Below are 18,698 nucleotides of genomic sequence, written 5' to 3' on the forward strand. Positions count from 1 at the left end.
TGGTACCTTCATTTGCATTTTTAACTTCTAATAATTACAGCCCCAATTATCCTGCGCTTGGTGGCCTACTTTATAGTGACCACACTAAACAATGCAGACGTCAACAAGAGTGAGTGAGAGGGGGGTGATGGGCAACTTCCTCTCCTTTCTTTCTAATACAGACCACAGACAAGAATTTAGATGTTATTTGAATGAATATAAAACAGCAAGATGTACACTGGACAAAATCTAGTTTTAAAACTATGAAAGTTTTGACGTGAAATGGCAAAATTTGGAAAAAAAAAAAAAAAAAAAACTAATTTCTAAAATCTGCCTGTCAGCTGATGTAAAATTTAAAAACACTGTCTAAAATTTGGTAACCAACTTTATAAATTTACATGATATTTCCAAAAAGAAGTGTATGAAGGGTACAGCAATACATTTCTTTCTAATAAAAGTGATGAACAATAAAAACCAAGAAATATAAAACGAAAGCAAAATTTTTATTGGACAAAAGCTAGTTTTAAAACAACTCTTTGGACGTGCCAATCTTCAAACGGTCTCGATTATTATGCCACATTACCTTAAGAAAGTTTATATTATCGTTTGAACATTAAAACAACCAAAAACTACTTCCTTACAGTGGCGAGATTCACATTTAAGATTCAGTTGACCTGACGTTAAAGCCTTACAGAAAACGGCTAATTTTATCAGTAGTACTCAACATGACTTTGTTTCACATAACTATGATGCTACTGCTCGTTTTGAACTCGACAGAGGCAGACGTTCATTTAAAGAAACACAAAGTTGATTTTCGATGGCAGGAAGTGGAAATGGGACGGTTTTGTGTCAAAGCGCTTTGTGTGAACACTGATAAAAATGAAACTCATTGTCAACATCTACGAACTCACTAAATCTACTGTTAGATTTCAGTTTGAAAAGAAAAGTACTAGCCGTTGGATCGCTCTGAAGTTAAAGATTGTGTGTAATCGTTACCGCACGTATATTAGACGTGTGGAGCAGAACGAGTGAGTTTAAGATCTTAAGGTGTGTGGTTACTCTGATAAGGTGCTCTTGGTGATGTACTGGAGACCCTCCTCCTGCAGTCTCTTCAGAACCGGACCGTAGATGCTCTTCGTCATCGGCACCACGAGTCCTTTATTGGTCAGTTCACCTGCGGTGGGACATCACACGCTCATGAGTCGTCAAAGTGACCAACAGTCCGGGCATTGTTTGGAATTACTGAACATTACATCCTGGAAATGTTATATTTTAACTAGCAAATTATTCAAATATCAAAATTAAGAACAGATTGCAAACTACGGATGTAATAACTGTGGAATAAAAAACTAGGAATGCATGAAATATCACTCATCTATCAGTATCAGAGAATGCATGTGCCTTCTTAAATGTACAAATAATTAAAATGGGAATATTTAAGACATGATTTTTAGTGCTGGGAAAAGATTAATCACAATTAACTGCATCCAAAATCCAAGTTTTTTTGTGTACAAATATACAGTTCATACATGCATGTATTAATATAAATTATAGGAATAGTAATTATATGCTTTGTGCATCTTTTTACATGTTTAATTTATAAACAATTTTTCTTAAATGTATGTGTATGCATTTATATACACATAATATACACAGTACACACACATTGTGCATATACACTTAGTTTGGATGCAATTAATTGCTGCCCAACACTAATAATTATAGAATTTAAGCCAATAAATTATATCCAAATGATCATTGGACCTCACATTATTGCAAGCTGCTATACCGTAATTAAATAAAATATTAAATTGCAATGAGCACAGTTTTAGTGTTGTGAAAGTAATATTTTCCATTTAAACTTTAGTTAAAAATGTAAAACATTTGAGTGAAAGCTGACCATTGACTGTTAAATTGCATAAGTGTAACATTGGCCTGCTGTTGCAGAAAAAACAACAACAAACTATTTTTGCATTTGAATATTTTACACTTATGTGATATTCCCAATAAAACTCTTTACTTAAAAATAAACTTCAAAATAAAATGGTCATATTAAACAAAAGCAAAACTAAATACAAAATTTCTTAAATGAAAAAAAAAAAAAGCTCGTTTTGATTCACAAAAATTTAGACATTTTAGAGCGAATATAACTTAGAGTATAAATTATGTACATTGGCCCATCTATCTATCTATATATATATATATATATATATATATATATATATATATATATATATATATATATATATATATATATATATATATCTATATCTATATATATATATCTATATATATATCTATATCTATATATATATATATATATATATCTATATCTCTATATATATATATATATATATAGATAGAGTGTATCTCTCTAAAGAAATTTACTGTTAAATCAGTTGCACTGACCATTGAGCACCATACGAGTTGCAATGGCTGCTGGGTAGCCCACGGTTTTGGCCATGGCTGAGTATCCACTGGGATCCCCATAGACCACTAGACTGATGTGTTTTGTCTCCAGCTCGCCCGTCGGGTGTCTGATTCCAACATCGTTCCTCATGATCACCATATCACGCTCACCTTTAGCTGCACAGGATAGAGCGATCCGAAAATAATTTATCCGGAACTACACTTCCGGATTAGACATTCAACAGCATTACGGATGGATGATCTCCAGAAACACACGCTGAAATGTTTAGCTCTCTGAATCTCATGAAATAAAACAATGACCAAAAAAAAAAAAAAAAAAAAAAAAAAAAAAAAAAAAAAAAAAAAAAAGGGGAACTGACGCCTTACCGAAAGACAGCTTGGCCTCCAGATGCTTGGCAACTGCTGCTAAGATGGTGTCGGCGTGAGGAACCGGCTCTTCACTGAGCATCCCGAGCCTAAGGGTCCAGTCAGTTACGTTCATTCATTCATATACACAAAAATCTGCAAGGTTCGTCAAATTAAATATGTATCAGATGTTCAAATTTACTGAATTCTGACAAATGAGAAAGTTAATATACGCCTTTCTATTATTAATGATTTAAATGCTACCGTTATAATACTTTTTTTGTATAGCTTTTAATTTCACTGTTTAACAGTTCTGATTATGACACATCTGTCTGTATTAGGCAGAGCTGTTAGAGAGTGAGAGCAAACAATAAAGAGGGAGAATATGAGTGCTGTGTGCTCACGTTCCTCCAAAATAAAAGTCTCAAACATAAATGACTAGACAGAAAAACAACATAGCCAATGCCGATATACAAAAATGTTCTCTAGATGGAAGTCTATAAAATATTGTTAATGAACTCCTAAACGCACCATCTGAGAGTCTGCATCCTGAAGTCATCCCGTCCGATCTGCTCATAAACAGCGTCTTCAAACACACTGTTGCTCACAGATGTGGACAAAGCAATCTGCCTACATAGAAGCTCTTTCTGCGTAAGAGACGAAAGGGCATTCACATTTTGTAGATGGTATACATTTTACATTTTTTTAAAAAAAGTTGGATTAAGAGTTGGATGGAAAAAGGTTCATAAATCCAGACCCACGAGACAGGAGAAGCCGTGTGTCCCAGCAGCGGACAGGGCTCAGTGTTGATGAGTCCCAGTTTGACGAAACCACTCATTGCAGAAGAGAAGCCCTGCAGACAAATACAGCTCAAGATGACACACAGACACTGGGGCAACACGGAGCTTCTCTTTACATCTCATTCGCATGAATACCCTGAAGCGTAGAGTTCCTCTGATGAGCGTGTGTGCAGACTCAATCCCGTACGGCTGTGCGTATTTGGTGCTGTCCCGGTTGGGGAACCCTTCCAGGTTGAAGCCGGGCATGAAGTCCATGGGCTTTGTGACGTCCAGGAGAGTCCCGCCGGGAGGAACACTTACCACCTAAACAGACAAACTACATTGTGAATGTTGTTTATTATATTGTTATACTATATATACACACACTGAAGTGTCACCTGATTGTCTTTCAGATAGATGGCTGGACTGATTGTGTTGAGCAGCACGCCGTACGGACTCCAGCTGAACTTATAACGCAGAGGGTTATCCGAGCATTCTGGGGCAGGAAGACCACCACAAAAAGAACTGTACGATTCCACCTGTCAAGAAATGAAGATTAAAATTTGGAGTAACTACAAGAGCACCATGTGATTTGACCAAATGTTCCCAAAGACCAAGCTCTGGCTGACCGCTACTCAAGTAAAAATGAACATCAAGACGCCATGAACGTTTGTTGAGGTCTGTCAATATGTCTTCCAGACGTGGTGAGGAGTGCACCAATGGTGCAACAGTATGTCACTTTATCGCAAATACCCATCAACACATTCAAGTGGTAAACAAACACGAGTGGATGTGTGCAATACCTACAGTGCAACCGTCTGCCTTGGCCTGGTCGATGCACTCCATGGCCAACATGTGATCAATGCCAGGGTCCAGACCCATCTCATTGACGATGGTGATGCCAGCATCCTCAGCACTTGGGAAACAACAGCCAATCATAGTGAAGCCACACACAGAGATTAATGAAGTCAACCAGAGGCAGTTTAACACCACATAAGGTCAAAAGAAAGATGCTTTCAGGGACTGAGTTGAACTTAAACGACTAAAACGAATAAAAAAAATATTCCGTCTGATTTATATATCGTTGAACTTTTCAGTCCATGACATGATGCTAATTTTATCTTATTTCAAAAATACCTCTTATGATGACCATGTTTGTAATTATGGTCATCCAAAAGAAATGTCTAAAAGAAAGTCAAAAATGTTAAGAAAAAAAAAAAAAAAAAAAAAAAAAAAAAAAAAAAGACAATAGTTCACCCAAAATTCTTTTTGAAGGTTCACTATTGACTTTCATAGGATTTCCCAAAATCAATGGTGACCCAAAACAGCATGGTTACATTTTTCTTAAAAATATCTTCCTTTGTGTTTGGCAGAACAAAGACATTCATACAGGTTTGGAACTACTTGAGGGAGAGTAAATGATGACAGAATGTACATTTTTAGGTGAACTACTGTTTTAATGTTTGACAGGTCTGCTCTCAAAACCAAGATGAATGACAAGTCAAATGCACCTAAACAAAAAACAAAACAGAAAAGTAAAAGCAATGACAAAAGGAAGTGTCAGATTCTCTTCCTTATAGGATACAATTATGACAAATTTAATGAGAACAAATCGCTTAAAAAAAAAAAAAAAAAAAAATTGTTAATTTTAAAGAAAATAAGATGTTCCCTACCTCTTCTGGAGCTCCTTCATGGCTGGGCTCATGTAACTGGCGGTCACCATGTTCACCTTCATTTTAATGCACTGCTTAGCTACTTGTGGATGAAATGCATACGGCAGCATGCTATAACACCAGAAACAAAAGAAATGACACAAATAAGTTTTAAAGGTGTACGTTTAGGTGGACTTGCTAATGTCAACGCATAATGAAGTTTATGATTATGCCTGATGACGATGTCGTGGTCTTTGATCAGAGACTCGAGGTGGTTTTCCTGGCGGGTGATGTCCAGCATCACGGCGACGGTGTTGGGGTACTTGGCTGCCAAGTCTTCAGCCTGATTCAATAAATTTGATGCTGCAAAGCAACGATTTTATTTTATTTTTTTTTAGGAATTGCAACTAAACTCTACTCTGCATTCCAGACGGATTTTGAGACGGGAACATACCCACTGTGACCTGTGTGCCAGTGTCCCTGGTGAGATACTCGATAACTGGCCCAGACACATAGCCTGCACCCAGCAAAAGCACCCGCTTCATTCCTCCTTTCTTTAGGATCTGCTCCGATTCCCTGTTTGCCAGATGGTACAGCCATTACTACTAACACACACACACACACACACACACACACACCCTCTCACTGGCCAAGCAATCTGTGAAATCACAAAACATATCCTACTGGATAGTGATCTTTAACTGACTGAAAGGGATGCAAAACCCACAAAAGAACATGTAAAGATCTTGTAGGATTGTCCAGGAGGCGAAATCAAGAAAATTTAAAAGACACACCAAAAGATTCATTTTTCATTTTGTGAGCAAAAACATAGAAACCACTACAAAACACTTCAGGAGCAGAGAGGGTGCCTAAATCAGCCAGTTAGAACATAATCAAAAGCGGTTGAAGAGGGCTGTTAAATCAGCGTTTCGCTCCGCAAGTCCCCTGGGAGACACATGTGATCCAAGCACCCCGTTGCTCCGCCTAATTGGATCTGATGTGGCACATGAGCAAAAATGTAACACTTAACCCCCAACCACCTGCACACGCCTTTCTCAAAATACCATTAAACTAAACGCTCATTATAAACCACTAAATACGTGTTTTAGATCGGGGTTTTACTGCTTTTCAGTGCTACTTTTAAAAGGTCTCATAATTAGATACATTAGTTCATAATATGGCACACTTTCATTTCAAATAGGAAGGTTTTGCTTGGCCTTACAGTAGGGCTGCATGATGTATCATTTGTGCGTGCGCGCATATACATATACACTATATACATATGCGCACAATTTTTGAAGGGGACACAACAAATACAGTCAAATTGAACTTACAGTAATGGTGTAATATTGTAATTATAGTTTTATTAAGTTTTTCTCTTGTTTAGTGAAAAAGCAGATTTTTCTTTATTGCATGTTGCCTTGACTGTAAACAAACACGACTGTTATTGTGGAAAATATTTTGTAACAAATTGAATTAAGTGCTCCTTGTAAAAATAATAATTTAAAAAAAAAAACAATCTTCAATTTAAAGCAAACTTATGTTAATGACTGGACACTAAACAAAGTACCAAATGCATTTATCCTGGTATAACTGGGTCCCACTGCAGTGGTGTGTGAACTGAATTTGGTGACAGAACAGTGCGTTACAGTGAAGTTATTGAAGATCTTAAAAGAAAATTAACATTATGCCAAGTCGCCACAAATAAAAACGCATGGGAAACGGCTTTGGCGTGTTAGTTGCAGTGCACTATGCAACAAACTATTGTAAACAAGCTAATGTTAGTTCTGATAAACTGTCGGACAAGGGCCGGGTTAGAAGTCGCAGAACACAGAATTTTGCTCACTCGTTTCTGTGTGTGTCTGAAATTAAACATGCACGAAAATGTCAAAAAGCATGTCTCTTCAAGTATCCTTGCAAACAGAGTTCTTTGTGGCTTAGGTGAAGGTAAAGGAAATTAATGCGTGAAACAGTATATTGATTCACGGCAGTTTAATGTTCCTGCTTTCTGGGCACTTTTGTTTTTTTTATATGCTGCTTTACTCACCTACAAAACTACCCAAGTCATTTGATTTCTTTTTTCCAAATAGACCTATTCAATTCATCTGGTGAGTTTTGAATGTGAATAAAATCTTTGGGTTTCTTGAAGGACTGGAGAACTAATTAGGTGAAATATAGGCAAATAAGCAGGTTGAGACAGAACAGCTCGAGGCGTGTTTTTACACTTGACATGCCAACTTATTGAATAAAAAAAGAAAAATGAATAATACACAGACAAAATGATTATGTATCTCGTAATCAGGTGACCTTAGTTCAAAAGCAGTGGCTCTCTTAGATGGTTTTCATTCAGGACAAGAACAAGTAAATCAAAACAAGTCAAATGGTGGGTCTTTAAAGCTTTGCACTGTTTAAATGGAGGTCAATGTTGGCTTGTGGGCGGCCTCATTAAGTATAGACCACAATGGATACAAACAGATTTGCAAATTCAGTGTAATGTTTTGTCACCCTGGTCCTTTACCACTGAATCGGACAGAGACGGCACAAAAGAGAGTGTTTTGAGAAAGACGTGGTGACTGCAGAAAGCATAGGAAGCTTTGATTACGTCTTGAATACAGGAGAAAAAAAAAAGAAAAAAGGAATGAACTATTCCATTTAATGAAAATGATTCAAAAACGTGATATCAATTAATGGCCATGAATTGGCTTGTGAAAAAGCAGCTTACCTTGGAGAATAATTGAACTTAAACTAAAAAAGAACTGGTGCATTGATTTCTTTTTCTGGCATGCAAAAAATCCCAAGTAAAAGAGCGAGTGGGAGAGGAAGATCGTCTACTCATGAGAAAACGTGTGCTCTAGCCAAGCAAGGTGTTAAGGCAGTGCTGAAGGAGGCGCACAACCTGTGTCTGAACAAAATAAACACGGTCAGCAACTTGTTTCTACTTCTGCAGTGTATGAACTTAGTGGGGTTTAACGTTTCAAACGCATCCTGGGAAATTTACTAGCCTCAAAAAGACTAAATCATAGCTAAACATGCTTTGTTTCACACCGGTCTCATTGGGGTAAATAATTTCTCTAGTGTTTTTATCACATTACCCTCACCACACAACAATTTTGTTTACCGATTACTCAGTTTGACAGGTAATGGAATTAGAGAGAATTTGTATCAATTTAGCTTAATACCTATACCTCCTACCCGAGGGCATCAGCTCATACTCCATATGGAAAATACTGTTTGGGTGACCAATAATTTTAAGACTTTGCTTCCTAATAGAAGTCTCAAAAAATGTCGTAAAGAGAAAATAGAGACAGCATAATTATTTCTAAAGCTCTTCTATGCACATTTTGAACTTGTGACCTAAGTGTTAAAAAAGGGCTGGTTCACTCAAAGATAAAAGATTCTGTTATGAATCACTCACCCTCACTTGTTCATCTTCGGAACAAAAAATAGATATCTGACCCTCCACAGACAGCAACATCTGAAATGATCCAGGTTTAGAAAAGTAATAAATACTATGATAAAACAGGCCTCAGTCGCTCAACTTTTTAGTGAAGAAACAATTACTTTTTGGCTCCAATAAATATATATATATATATATATATATATATATATATATATATATATATATATATATATATATATATATATATATATATATATATATATATATATATATATATATATATATATATATATATTCAACAATTCCTTTCCCCCTGAGTTACTGAAAGTATTCTTATGGCGTTGCAAAAATTTAAATGAGGCACTGATGTCATATGGACTATTTTACCAATGTATTTACTAAGTTTCTGGAAAGTTTCAGTTGTGTTGCTGTCAATGGAGGGTGAGATGGCGCTTAATACCTTCATTTGTGTTCCGAAGAACCACCAAGGTCTTACAGGTTTGGAACGACATGAACTAACCCTTTAACAGTCAAGTTGCCCTTCTGTTCAAACTTAGTTCACTTGATGACTCCATTGCAGCTGAAAATAAAAGCAGATACCTAAAATGTGTGTAGTTTCTGATATTTTTATATGGTATGGGGATCTATAAAAATGCAGGGCTGATATATTTTGTATACAAGCAGTGTCTACATTCAGATGCAACTTAAAGCAGTTTAAGCTACAGCTGGGATATGGCAATGTTTTTACCTGTCTCTCAACCTTTGAAGAAATCTTCAGAATGAGTCTGCCATCCTCAGTGTGTAAGCATATCACCCAAAGCAATGTTACAAGAACTTCTGTACCTCAAAAAACCAGAGCAACTGTCCAATCGGACAAAACACACTTGAACCCTTAAAAGAGCTACTGTAACAAAACTGAATTAACTTCAAAACTTCAATTCCTTACCTCCTTTCTCGAAGTTTCTGAATGTATTCAAACTTGGGTGCCAACTTCCCATTGGATGTAATTACAGCCTAGATTGAGGAAAACGTAATACAAATATTACTGCACCAAACAGATTTAAGATATACATACACATCTCTTTTTCTATTAAATCAAAGAACGATGACACAGAATAATATTAAAAATGTATATTTTCACAAAACCATTACGGTTTTCAACACTGATAAATGCTAATTGTGCAGCAAGCAAGCATATTAGAATGATTTCTGCAGGATCATGTGACACCGAAGACCACAGCTTTGTGTTCACATGAATGAATTACATTAAAATGTAATTTAAAAAAAAAAATCCATTTTCTATTTCACATTATTTCTGTTTTTACACGTGTTTTGCTTAAATATATGCAGCCTTGGCATTCAAAAGCACTACAAAAACTTACAGACCCACAAACATTTGAACAGTAGTATATAAGTGGGAAAAAATACATTATTTTTGCAATTCCATTTGGTGCCGCTATGAACTTTCAATCTCTGTACTGATCCAAGTCACGGCCCTTGCATCAAAGTAAACAAAAATGTGTATTTCAGATTTCTCAGCTTTAGATCCATACTGAAAATCAATGGATGTGTGGATGAGCTCCAGCTGAAACGCCGCCCATTTAGCTCCGATTCAAGTTTTTCCACACATTTGAGTCTGCCTTCTGTGCAGCATTTTGTGCAGAAGTGCACGACCGCACAGCTTAGAGGAAGCATTTCTTCATGGTGCAAGAGAGAGACAGATAGGAGAAAAAAGAAGTTGTAAAAACACCCTCTTATACACTCACATCTCTGACTTGTGGAGAGAAGTCCTCTTCCTCTAGAGGTCTGGTGGCGTCTGATGGGAGCTGTGGGGCAAAGTCTGCCATTACTAAACTGGGAGTATCCAGCACATATTCAATTCAACCAGCCAAGAAACGAACAAAAGTCTGTCAATCATAACCATATCAGTGTTCAAAGCAATCCTCCCCATAGCAAAGCATCTAATGCCTGTTGGCTAATTACTTACCACCTTCACCTTTTATCATATCTTACCATCTCCCAGACGTAAGGAAACAGCCGGTCCCCAAAATATTCGGTGGCCTCAATGGGTAGCTGGGCGGGCAGGTTATCGATGGAGCACATGAGAATGCCATTACCTTCCACACTACACAGACAAATCAGATTTAAAAATCAATTTTACAGTATTACCAGGGCATTGTTATAGTGTTCAGAGTCGATTTTAGCAAATTGGTTCCATGCTTTGATACGCTTTCAAATTGGTAAAAGCTGAAATTAGGATGAACTAAGATTAATAAATTGCTGTAGAAGTATTATTAGTTCAAGTTAATGTTGATTTCTGGAGTCAAATGCAGTTCAAAACAATAGCAGCGCGTTTATATAAAAAAAAAAATAAAGTGAATAAAGCTTTATGAAAATGTTTATTTCAGTACACATGAATGCACTGGGAACACTACACATTCTATTCTACCTTATACTGTACAGTGCTTTAACAACACAGGTTGAATCAAAAGCGCTATATAAAAGAAAATGATTCATATTCTAGATCAAAACAAAGAAAAAAAGTATAAAATTTGTTATAACTACAGAAAGTGAAGAAAATGGAATGTCCAAAAAAAAAAAAAAAAAAAAAAAAAAAAAAAGGGGTGCATTTTTCATCAAAGTCAAACATTTACTGTATAAAATAAAACGCTTATTTAATATTTAGTTGTATAGCCACTGAGAACTGCTTCAAATGTGTGAGTCGACCAACGTCTGGAACCTGTGAAGTGGCATTCCAGCCCAGAACGATTGAACCACAGACCACAACTCATCTGCATTTCTTGGTTTTGCCCGAGAACCAATACTTCTGACGTAACCCCACAAGTTGTCTATTGGATTAAGGTCAAGAGTTTGGGCTACATGAGCTTTTTAAGTATTTTAATGTACTCAAACTGATCCGTGATACCTGGAATTCGGTAAAGAAGCCCAGCACCACAGTATAAGAAACATCTCTATAGCATGATACTTGTGTCACAATGCTTGACAGTCTTAGTGTACTGTGAAGCTTGAATTCAGTGTTTGGGGGTCGTCTCACAAACTGTGACCCCTAGACCCAAAAAGACCAATCTTGCTTTCATCATTCCACAAAATATTTTTCAACAGTGGGACTTTGCGAGGACTTCTTGCCGATAGCTTGGCTTCACATAGGTGTCTTCTACTTGTTACAGTACTCACGGGTAACAGACTTCTTTGATCTCCCTGGAGCTGATCACTGGTTAAAACTTCGCCATTATGGCTAATCTTCGATCCAGTCGAAAGGTAGTTTTCAGTGTTCTTCTACGTCTTTCTGGTTTTAGTTGCCATTTTGATATCATTTTAGCTAAGCAGCCTATCATTTCCTACGCTTCTTTATATGATTTTCCTTTTGTTTTAAATCAGAGTACGCTGTTCTTCTGGAACCCATTTTACTTGGATTTTCAAAGAAAAATTCACAGTACAGCTGCTCAAAATTAATTGAAATTGATTCATCTCTAATTGAACTCCACACTGCTATTATTTTGAACATGCCCTTTTCAATTAATGATTCAAATACACAGAATTAGCAGCATGCATGTCATGACTGTTGGTTTTCTATTACTCTACTACAACTAGCAAAATAAAAGCCATCAAGAAATATTTCTACTATAAACAGCGATAATGATGTAGGACTGCTATTGTTTTGAACAACTGTAACTACACAGTCTGCCGTCAACACATCCTTAACAGGTACCTTCAAATATCTACAAAATGTTAACTTTAAAAATGCTTTGGTTTAAAAGTGTAACTGGTTTCCTACTAATTCTATTTTTGTTTTGAACAGAATTCACATCAAGCTCTATTTAAGAATACTTTTCTCCTTTACTCCACTAAAAATAAACAATTTAGTGGACACGACTTGCTGAGAATTTTGTATGACCAGTAACATAAGACCATAGTATAATATAGGAAAATAATATAATATAATATAAAAAGTTAATCATCATTAAATGATAAACTAATATTTGAAAGGTGATTTATAACAATGAAGGTTGAACTTTGTGCTGAGGTTTAATATTCAGTGTCAGGGTTGTCAACAGTTTATGCAGTTGGAGGAAGTAGAGCCAAACCTGTCATGGTCAATATGCTGGTTGGCATCATACATGCAGAAGGGCTTCTCAATAGTGGTGCACTCAGTCATGAACTCAATGGAGCCGCCCGTGTCTGCAGAGATGTCGCAAATGGCCAAGAACCTGAAATTCACAAAGGATCAGATGTGTTGTATTGTCAAACAAAACCACCGTATGACTTGACAAGGGCCAGCTGTTATGATACTTTAACACTAGATGCTCACTTGTGGGGAAGTGCAGGGCAGCCGTGGTCGGGTGATGACGATGCAGATATAACGGGTCTAATGAGCCGCTGGGCGTCCAGTCTCCGCAGCAGTCTAGGTGTGTGAGGGTCCCAGTATATGCCATTTATCAGGCAGGTTGTGTATGGGGCCACCTGTGCAAAAAAAAAAAAAAAAAAAAAAAAAAAAAAAAAAAAAAAAAATGCATTCATGTTTGCTTTTCAGATACTGCATTGAAGAAAAGAGCCACATTATGGTGAAAATATTCAAAATGTGAATGAGGAAATTTCAGATCATGTGAAGTTTCAATAAAACAACACAGATGGAGGTAAATGCGACTGCACCTTAAAAGGAATAGTTCACCTAGAAATTAAGATTTGCTGAAAATGTACTCGCCCCCATGCACTTCATCACTTGCTTAAATGCACAAATGGCGGCCATCATAATGAGAGTTTAAACGGTTGATAAAAACCATCACAATAATCCACAAGTAATCCACATGACTCCAATCCATCAATTAACTTCTACTGAAGAGAAAAGCTGCAGGTTTGTAAGAAAGAAATTCAAAAGACTTTAACTTTAAATCATTACTTCCATAATAGCACATCCTCTAATGAAAAGTCAATCCTTGGTTGTCCTCTCACGTCAAATAACATTTTATTTAGACCTCTTCTGGATTGTTTTCACTTACTAATTGTGCTTTGTGCATATTTCTCTACTGATTCAAATTAAATTATTTCACTCGAGAAAAGCAATATTTCATAGATCTTTGCTAGAAACAACAGTTAAGGGGTTAACGTTAAAAGCATCCTAATGATGGATTTATTACAAACATGCAATTTTTCCACTTCACAAGACATTAATTGATGGGGATTTTTGTGATGTTCTTATCAGGTTTTTGAACTCATTCTGACAGATTCCATTCACTGCAGAGACTCTGTTCTGAACTATCCCTTCAAGTGGCAGCCAAAACAATCAGCTGGTTTGTACTTACCGTCTCCCTAAAGTGTGACGTGTAAAGCTCAGGATGGTTTTCGTACTCCAGGGGGTCGTAGAGTCTGTCGCTCTTTCTTATCAGGTGGTGGTGTCTACTGATCACTGTGCCATACACTTTGGTCATGTCTGCAAAGCAGATTAGCATGAGTCAACTTGCATGCACAGCAAAATGCAGATTAATCGCAAACACCACAGGTGCAAGTACACTTCCTCCTACATGTAACCATAAAAAAAATAAAAATAAAATACAAGTAGTACCTCCATTCTCTGAGACTTCTTTCAATTCATGAGGCTCCACATACTCGCAGGGGAGCTCGTTGAAAATGTCTTGGGCGCCCTGGAGAGGACGCATTTTCATTTTTTATAATACCAAGCATTCCTTCTCATGCTTCTGTTTTTAAAATGTAAACATTTGCTACACTGACATGAGGCACTTAGAGAACCTCAAAAAACTATTTACACGATAAATGCACACACTTACCTTGGACACATTGCCGGTGCCAGTGAACACAAACGTAAGAGGTCCAATGGACTTGGGCATCAGACCTAAGGATATTTCATACCCACAATCCCTCACTGCCTGGATGGCCTGGCTGACGTTTCTGTAGTTGTGCGCCATACCAATGTGCTGTCAAATGACAAATTTGTACACACGCCTAAAAATAGCAGTTTTATATTCTGAAAATGCACCATTACGTTTACTAAACAAAAGGACCAATAATCGAGCACCATGCATAATAGTGTAGGTAGCAATTCAAAAGCAGACATAATAATAGTTGAGAAATTCACAAACAAATACCATGAATGGGGTGTGGTGTCCAAGGGCAAGAAAACGCAGGCCCAAACCGTGTAAAATGTTAATCATTCCTGTGAAAAATACAGACAGCATGTTTACCTTACAGCAGGGAAACCATTTGAAGACATGCACTGCCATTCAAAAGTTTAGGTTCTCGCTTTTTTTTTTTTTTGAAAGCCTAATTTTTTTTTTTTTACATATTTGAAACTACATGAGGATGAGAAATGATCTCAGCATTTTAGATTTAGAATGAACTTTTTTTCAAATCATTACAAATCATCAAAAAGGTCCCATACCAGCAACACCTGCCCACTGTCCAAATGCTACAATTCTGTAGCCATTAGGATCCACCATTTTTTCATAATCAATGAGTCGAACTTCCTGAAAAGGGAAGGATATGATGACACATGAATATCTTGTGAAAGCTGCTTGTCCTGAATAAATATTTCCAAACACATATGACGCCAGAGAGTATCGCAGTTGGCTTGCGGTGTAAAAGCTGTCCTTGACCATGTGATTCCACAAAGAGACTTTCACCTTTTTAAGAAGGTCATCTAGGAGCCCCATGTTTGCCTCTTGTGCTTTAATTGTGTGAGAGAAGAAGGCATAGGTCTTGTGGGGGTACACCTTTTCCTCCGGGGGCCTTTTCACACCGATGATGAGAGATGCTTCAGAGATATCCTCCTGGATAATAGCTCCTGCTTTTTCATAGTACTGAAAACAGAAACAACTCTTGATTCAACTCAGTTGGAAAAGATTCTCATTCATGCAAGAACCATTTTCCAAACCATAGTGATCATCCCTATCCTCGTTAGTGAAGACTTGAGTGAACAGAGCATGTGTTGTTAATTAGTCATTTAGAATGCACTTGTCAAAGGGAGTGATGTAATTTCCTCATTATCTTCAGCTGGGATGTTCCCATGACAACGAACACAGACGTTGCTGTTTTAATCTCAAAAATGTCTTTTATTGCTATTAGAATAACTGTTGCAAATAAACATACATTTTACACTTGAAAAGGTTTTTAAAATATGCTAACATATAAAAACCAATATGCATAAACTTTATTAAAAAAAAAAAATTATATATATATATATATATATATATATATATATATTTTTTTTTAAATATAAATACATTATAATACAATAATATAAAAACATTATATTATAAATACAAATAAAATTTAATTCGAATTAAATCTGCTGACGCATGCCATGCTGCTTTTGTTGTCATGGGAACATCCCAGCTGAAGATAATGAGGAAATTACATCACTCCCTTTGACAAGTGCATTCCAAACGACTAAATAACGACACATGCCCTGTTCAGTCAAGTCTTCACTAACGAGGATAGGGATGATCACTATGGTTTGGAAAATCACCATGAATCGTACGATACACAATATGCGAACAGTTACACCCCTAGTATTTATATATACACATAACATATTATTATGTAAACAAATAAATTCTTACTACTCTACAGGTGCTCAAGATTAAGACGAGTAAAAATGTGTATTCTGTCCCGTTTAATGCATCTCACCAACAACTAATAACTTGCAATACAAACATTTACTGTGAAATACTGCCAACTACTCTACACACAGAAATGAACTGAGCGACTCACTCTGTCGTGGATGGCCCGTCTGTTGGAGGGCTGGACGAGCACCTTATGCCCAGCTGCTGTGATCTCCCTGATGTGTCGTGGTGCCAGAGGAGCACGTCTCTCCCACACGTTGACATCCTCGCGGCGGATGGCTATGACACTCTTGTGATTCTGCTGTTGATGATGATGATGATGGTGATGCTGAAACCTCCGCTGACAGCATAAACAGCCCTTAAAGGCTCGGCCCTGGCTCCTCACAAGACGCAGCATGACTGAACCGGTTTCCAAAACACACAGGTTACAACAACTACACACATCTGAAAACCACACTTGAGCAATTTTGAGAGCGAAAGAAGTACAGAAAACAGATCCCAGAAAACCCAGTCTACGGCTTGCAAAGGAGAGGACTGCATTTGAACAAAGCCAAGTCAGTTTTAATTAATAAATCATGTATTTATTAAATGGAAAATAAATAAACATATGAAACTGACTGAACATCTTACTATCTGACATATACATTTTTAATCATAAAACAAAAATTTTTTTTTTTTTGCTCTTAATCATGTCCTGCTGTTTATTTAGCAACAACAAATGCACCATTTCTGTACATGCTGTAATGGTGCTCCTTAAAAACTTCAGACCAAAGAGGAGCATATGCCACACGATCACACAAACACTGCAGTAAACTGACAGCTAATGGAATGCGGTTTGAAAAAATGACTGTAATGCATTGCACACCAAACAATGGACCATTATAATGTTACAACTATTGGACACAAAGTGCATGCATGTAAACCTGGGGTTAGTTTTTCACACTTTTTACTCGAGTGAATATTTCTCAAAGGGAGGATACTTTTTAGAATTAGGACCTTTTTAAAATCACACACTGAATAGTAATTAAATAAAAAGCAGCTGTTGAACACGTCCACTGTTATTAGCCAATGGGGTATGTTGTCACACTAAGCTGTCGCAACGGAAGCTTACTTTAAAAGATTATAACCATTATATGGTATATATCGAAGACATATGCACTTAAACTACGTTATTAACGATGCATAGTTATTTTAAATAATTCGGTAGGCTCTTTAAATAACATAAAACTATTTAATGACACTAAAACACAAATCACGTGTGACAACGTACCCCAAAGTGATATTTATACGAAAATACTATGAACCTTTCAGCTGAAAAGGCCATTTAGCTTGAAACCAACACTGAAAACCACTGTGAGAAATAAACACGTAGTCATTCTCCTTGAAACCTCACAGTTAGTGAGAAACAGCCCTGTAGGTGTTGACTTCCTGCTGTTTATAAGCAACAAGTGACTGACTGCACGATACATACCTGTACCTTTAGCTTTAAGCAGTTTCCTAGCACCTACAACGTGGCACCGGCTGAATAATCACATTAACGCAGTGTGAAATGCACAGGAGGTTTATATATAAACTGCGGCCGCAGCTCTTATGAGTGAATGTGTCGCGTAAACGTGAATGCCGGAAGAATAACGCCACGGGATTGACCTGTCTCAAGACTTCCGACAAATAATGTGACCTATCCATGCGGTATAGACTACAGCACGGATATTTGTTTCTGCCTGGAATGCGCGTCCCCTTCAGTGAAGTAATGTGAGCCCTGGATTAGCTCCCACCAATCCCGACGCACGACGCGGATCTGCCTCCTCGCGTGCCCTTGACGTCGCGTCGCAGCTTTATGACTAAGCAGCGTAAGGAAGCAGGCACCGCCCCTTTCGCGCGCTCCTACAAATACCGGAGGTAAAATCCGTTCTTTCGTTTTTTTTTTTTTGTTTGTCCGTTCTCCAAGTCCATAAAAACATCTTGCCATGCATTAATAAAACTAAAACAGACTGGTTAAACGGATTTGAAGCTCCCGAAGGAAATAAGATGCATTTCAACACTCTGTTCAAATCAGACTAACGTTTTTAACGGTTTTACGTACATTTTTAGCCATTTTTAAACTGGCCAGGCTTGGAGATCTTCTTCCCGATTAAAAAAAATACAGCTTAGCCAAGAGCAAAGACAACAACAAATCAGTTTTTTTTAACCTAATATCCTCAAAGTTTTAGCCCTTTGTTTGGTGGAAATGCAATTTTTACAGTCGTTTTCTGTCGGCCGTGAACCAGAATCAAAATATAACGCGACACCGAGCAGAGATACGTGTTAAGAAATATAAACGGTTTCACGACAGAAAGACAAATAATCAATAATAGCTCATAAAATAGTTATTTTGGGACGAGAGCCTTCCTTAAGTTGTCTTATTGTAAGCCAATAATAATAGTGGCTAATAATAGATTTTTTTTACATGAAAATTATTTAAAAAATTGTGAAAATAAGGATTTGTTTTAGCATTTGCAGAACACGCAGATAACGC

General features: G+C 37.0%; 1 protein-coding gene across 3 annotated transcripts; it reads right to left on the bottom strand.

Annotated features, from left to right (window-relative positions):
• Positions 1-463: 463 nt before the first annotated feature.
• Positions 464-17,975, bottom strand: aass (aminoadipate-semialdehyde synthase). 3 transcript variants are annotated; one of them, XM_043228049.1, is made up of 25 exons: positions 17,655-17,974; positions 16,332-16,582; positions 15,242-15,418; positions 15,001-15,085; positions 14,708-14,775; positions 14,390-14,536; positions 14,167-14,245; positions 13,907-14,034; positions 12,916-13,067; positions 12,692-12,814; positions 10,599-10,710; positions 10,352-10,411; positions 9,532-9,599; positions 9,334-9,345; positions 5,640-5,761; positions 5,419-5,548; positions 5,207-5,317; positions 4,341-4,449; positions 3,932-4,072; positions 3,690-3,857; positions 3,512-3,607; positions 3,286-3,401; positions 2,776-2,864; positions 2,389-2,565; positions 464-1,153 (listed from the first exon to the last, which is right to left on the bottom strand). In XM_043228049.1, the coding sequence occupies exons 2-25, from the start codon at positions 16,578-16,580 to the stop codon at positions 1,035-1,037; spliced, it is 2,838 nt and encodes a 945-aa protein (XP_043083984.1). In that variant the 5' UTR covers positions 16,581-16,582; positions 17,655-17,974; the 3' UTR covers positions 464-1,034. The 3 variants fall into 3 exon arrangements, 2 of the variants coding, with proteins under 2 accessions (XP_043083984.1, XP_043083985.1); XM_043228050.1 differs by lacking the exon at positions 9,334-9,345 and having other exon boundaries at positions 17,655-17,973; XR_006248086.1 differs by lacking the exons at positions 464-1,153; positions 2,389-2,565 and having other exon boundaries at positions 3,516-3,607; positions 17,655-17,975.
• Positions 17,976-18,698: the final 723 nt, after the last annotated feature.

The sequence above is a fragment of the Puntigrus tetrazona genome, chromosome 25, assembly GCF_018831695.1.
Source record: "Puntigrus tetrazona isolate hp1 chromosome 25, ASM1883169v1, whole genome shotgun sequence".
NCBI classification, from domain to species: Eukaryota; Metazoa; Chordata; class Actinopteri; order Cypriniformes; family Cyprinidae; genus Puntigrus; species Puntigrus tetrazona.

What these genes read in the sequence shown, in the direction of transcription:
- aass (XM_043228049.1), bottom strand. Translation starts at nt 16,580, where the DNA reads ATGCTGCGTCTTGTGAGGAGCCAGGGCCGAGCCTTTAAGGGCTGTTTA. An exon ending in TAGATGACCTTCTTAAAAAG is followed by an intron (nt 15,086 to 15,241) that starts GTGAAAGTCTCT and finishes TTCCCTTTTCAG; the next exon opens with GAAGTTCGACTCATTGATTA. An exon ending in AGAAGTCTCAGAGAATGGAG is followed by an intron (nt 14,035 to 14,166) that starts GTACTACTTGTA and finishes TCTGCTTTGCAG; the next exon opens with ACATGACCAAAGTGTATGGC.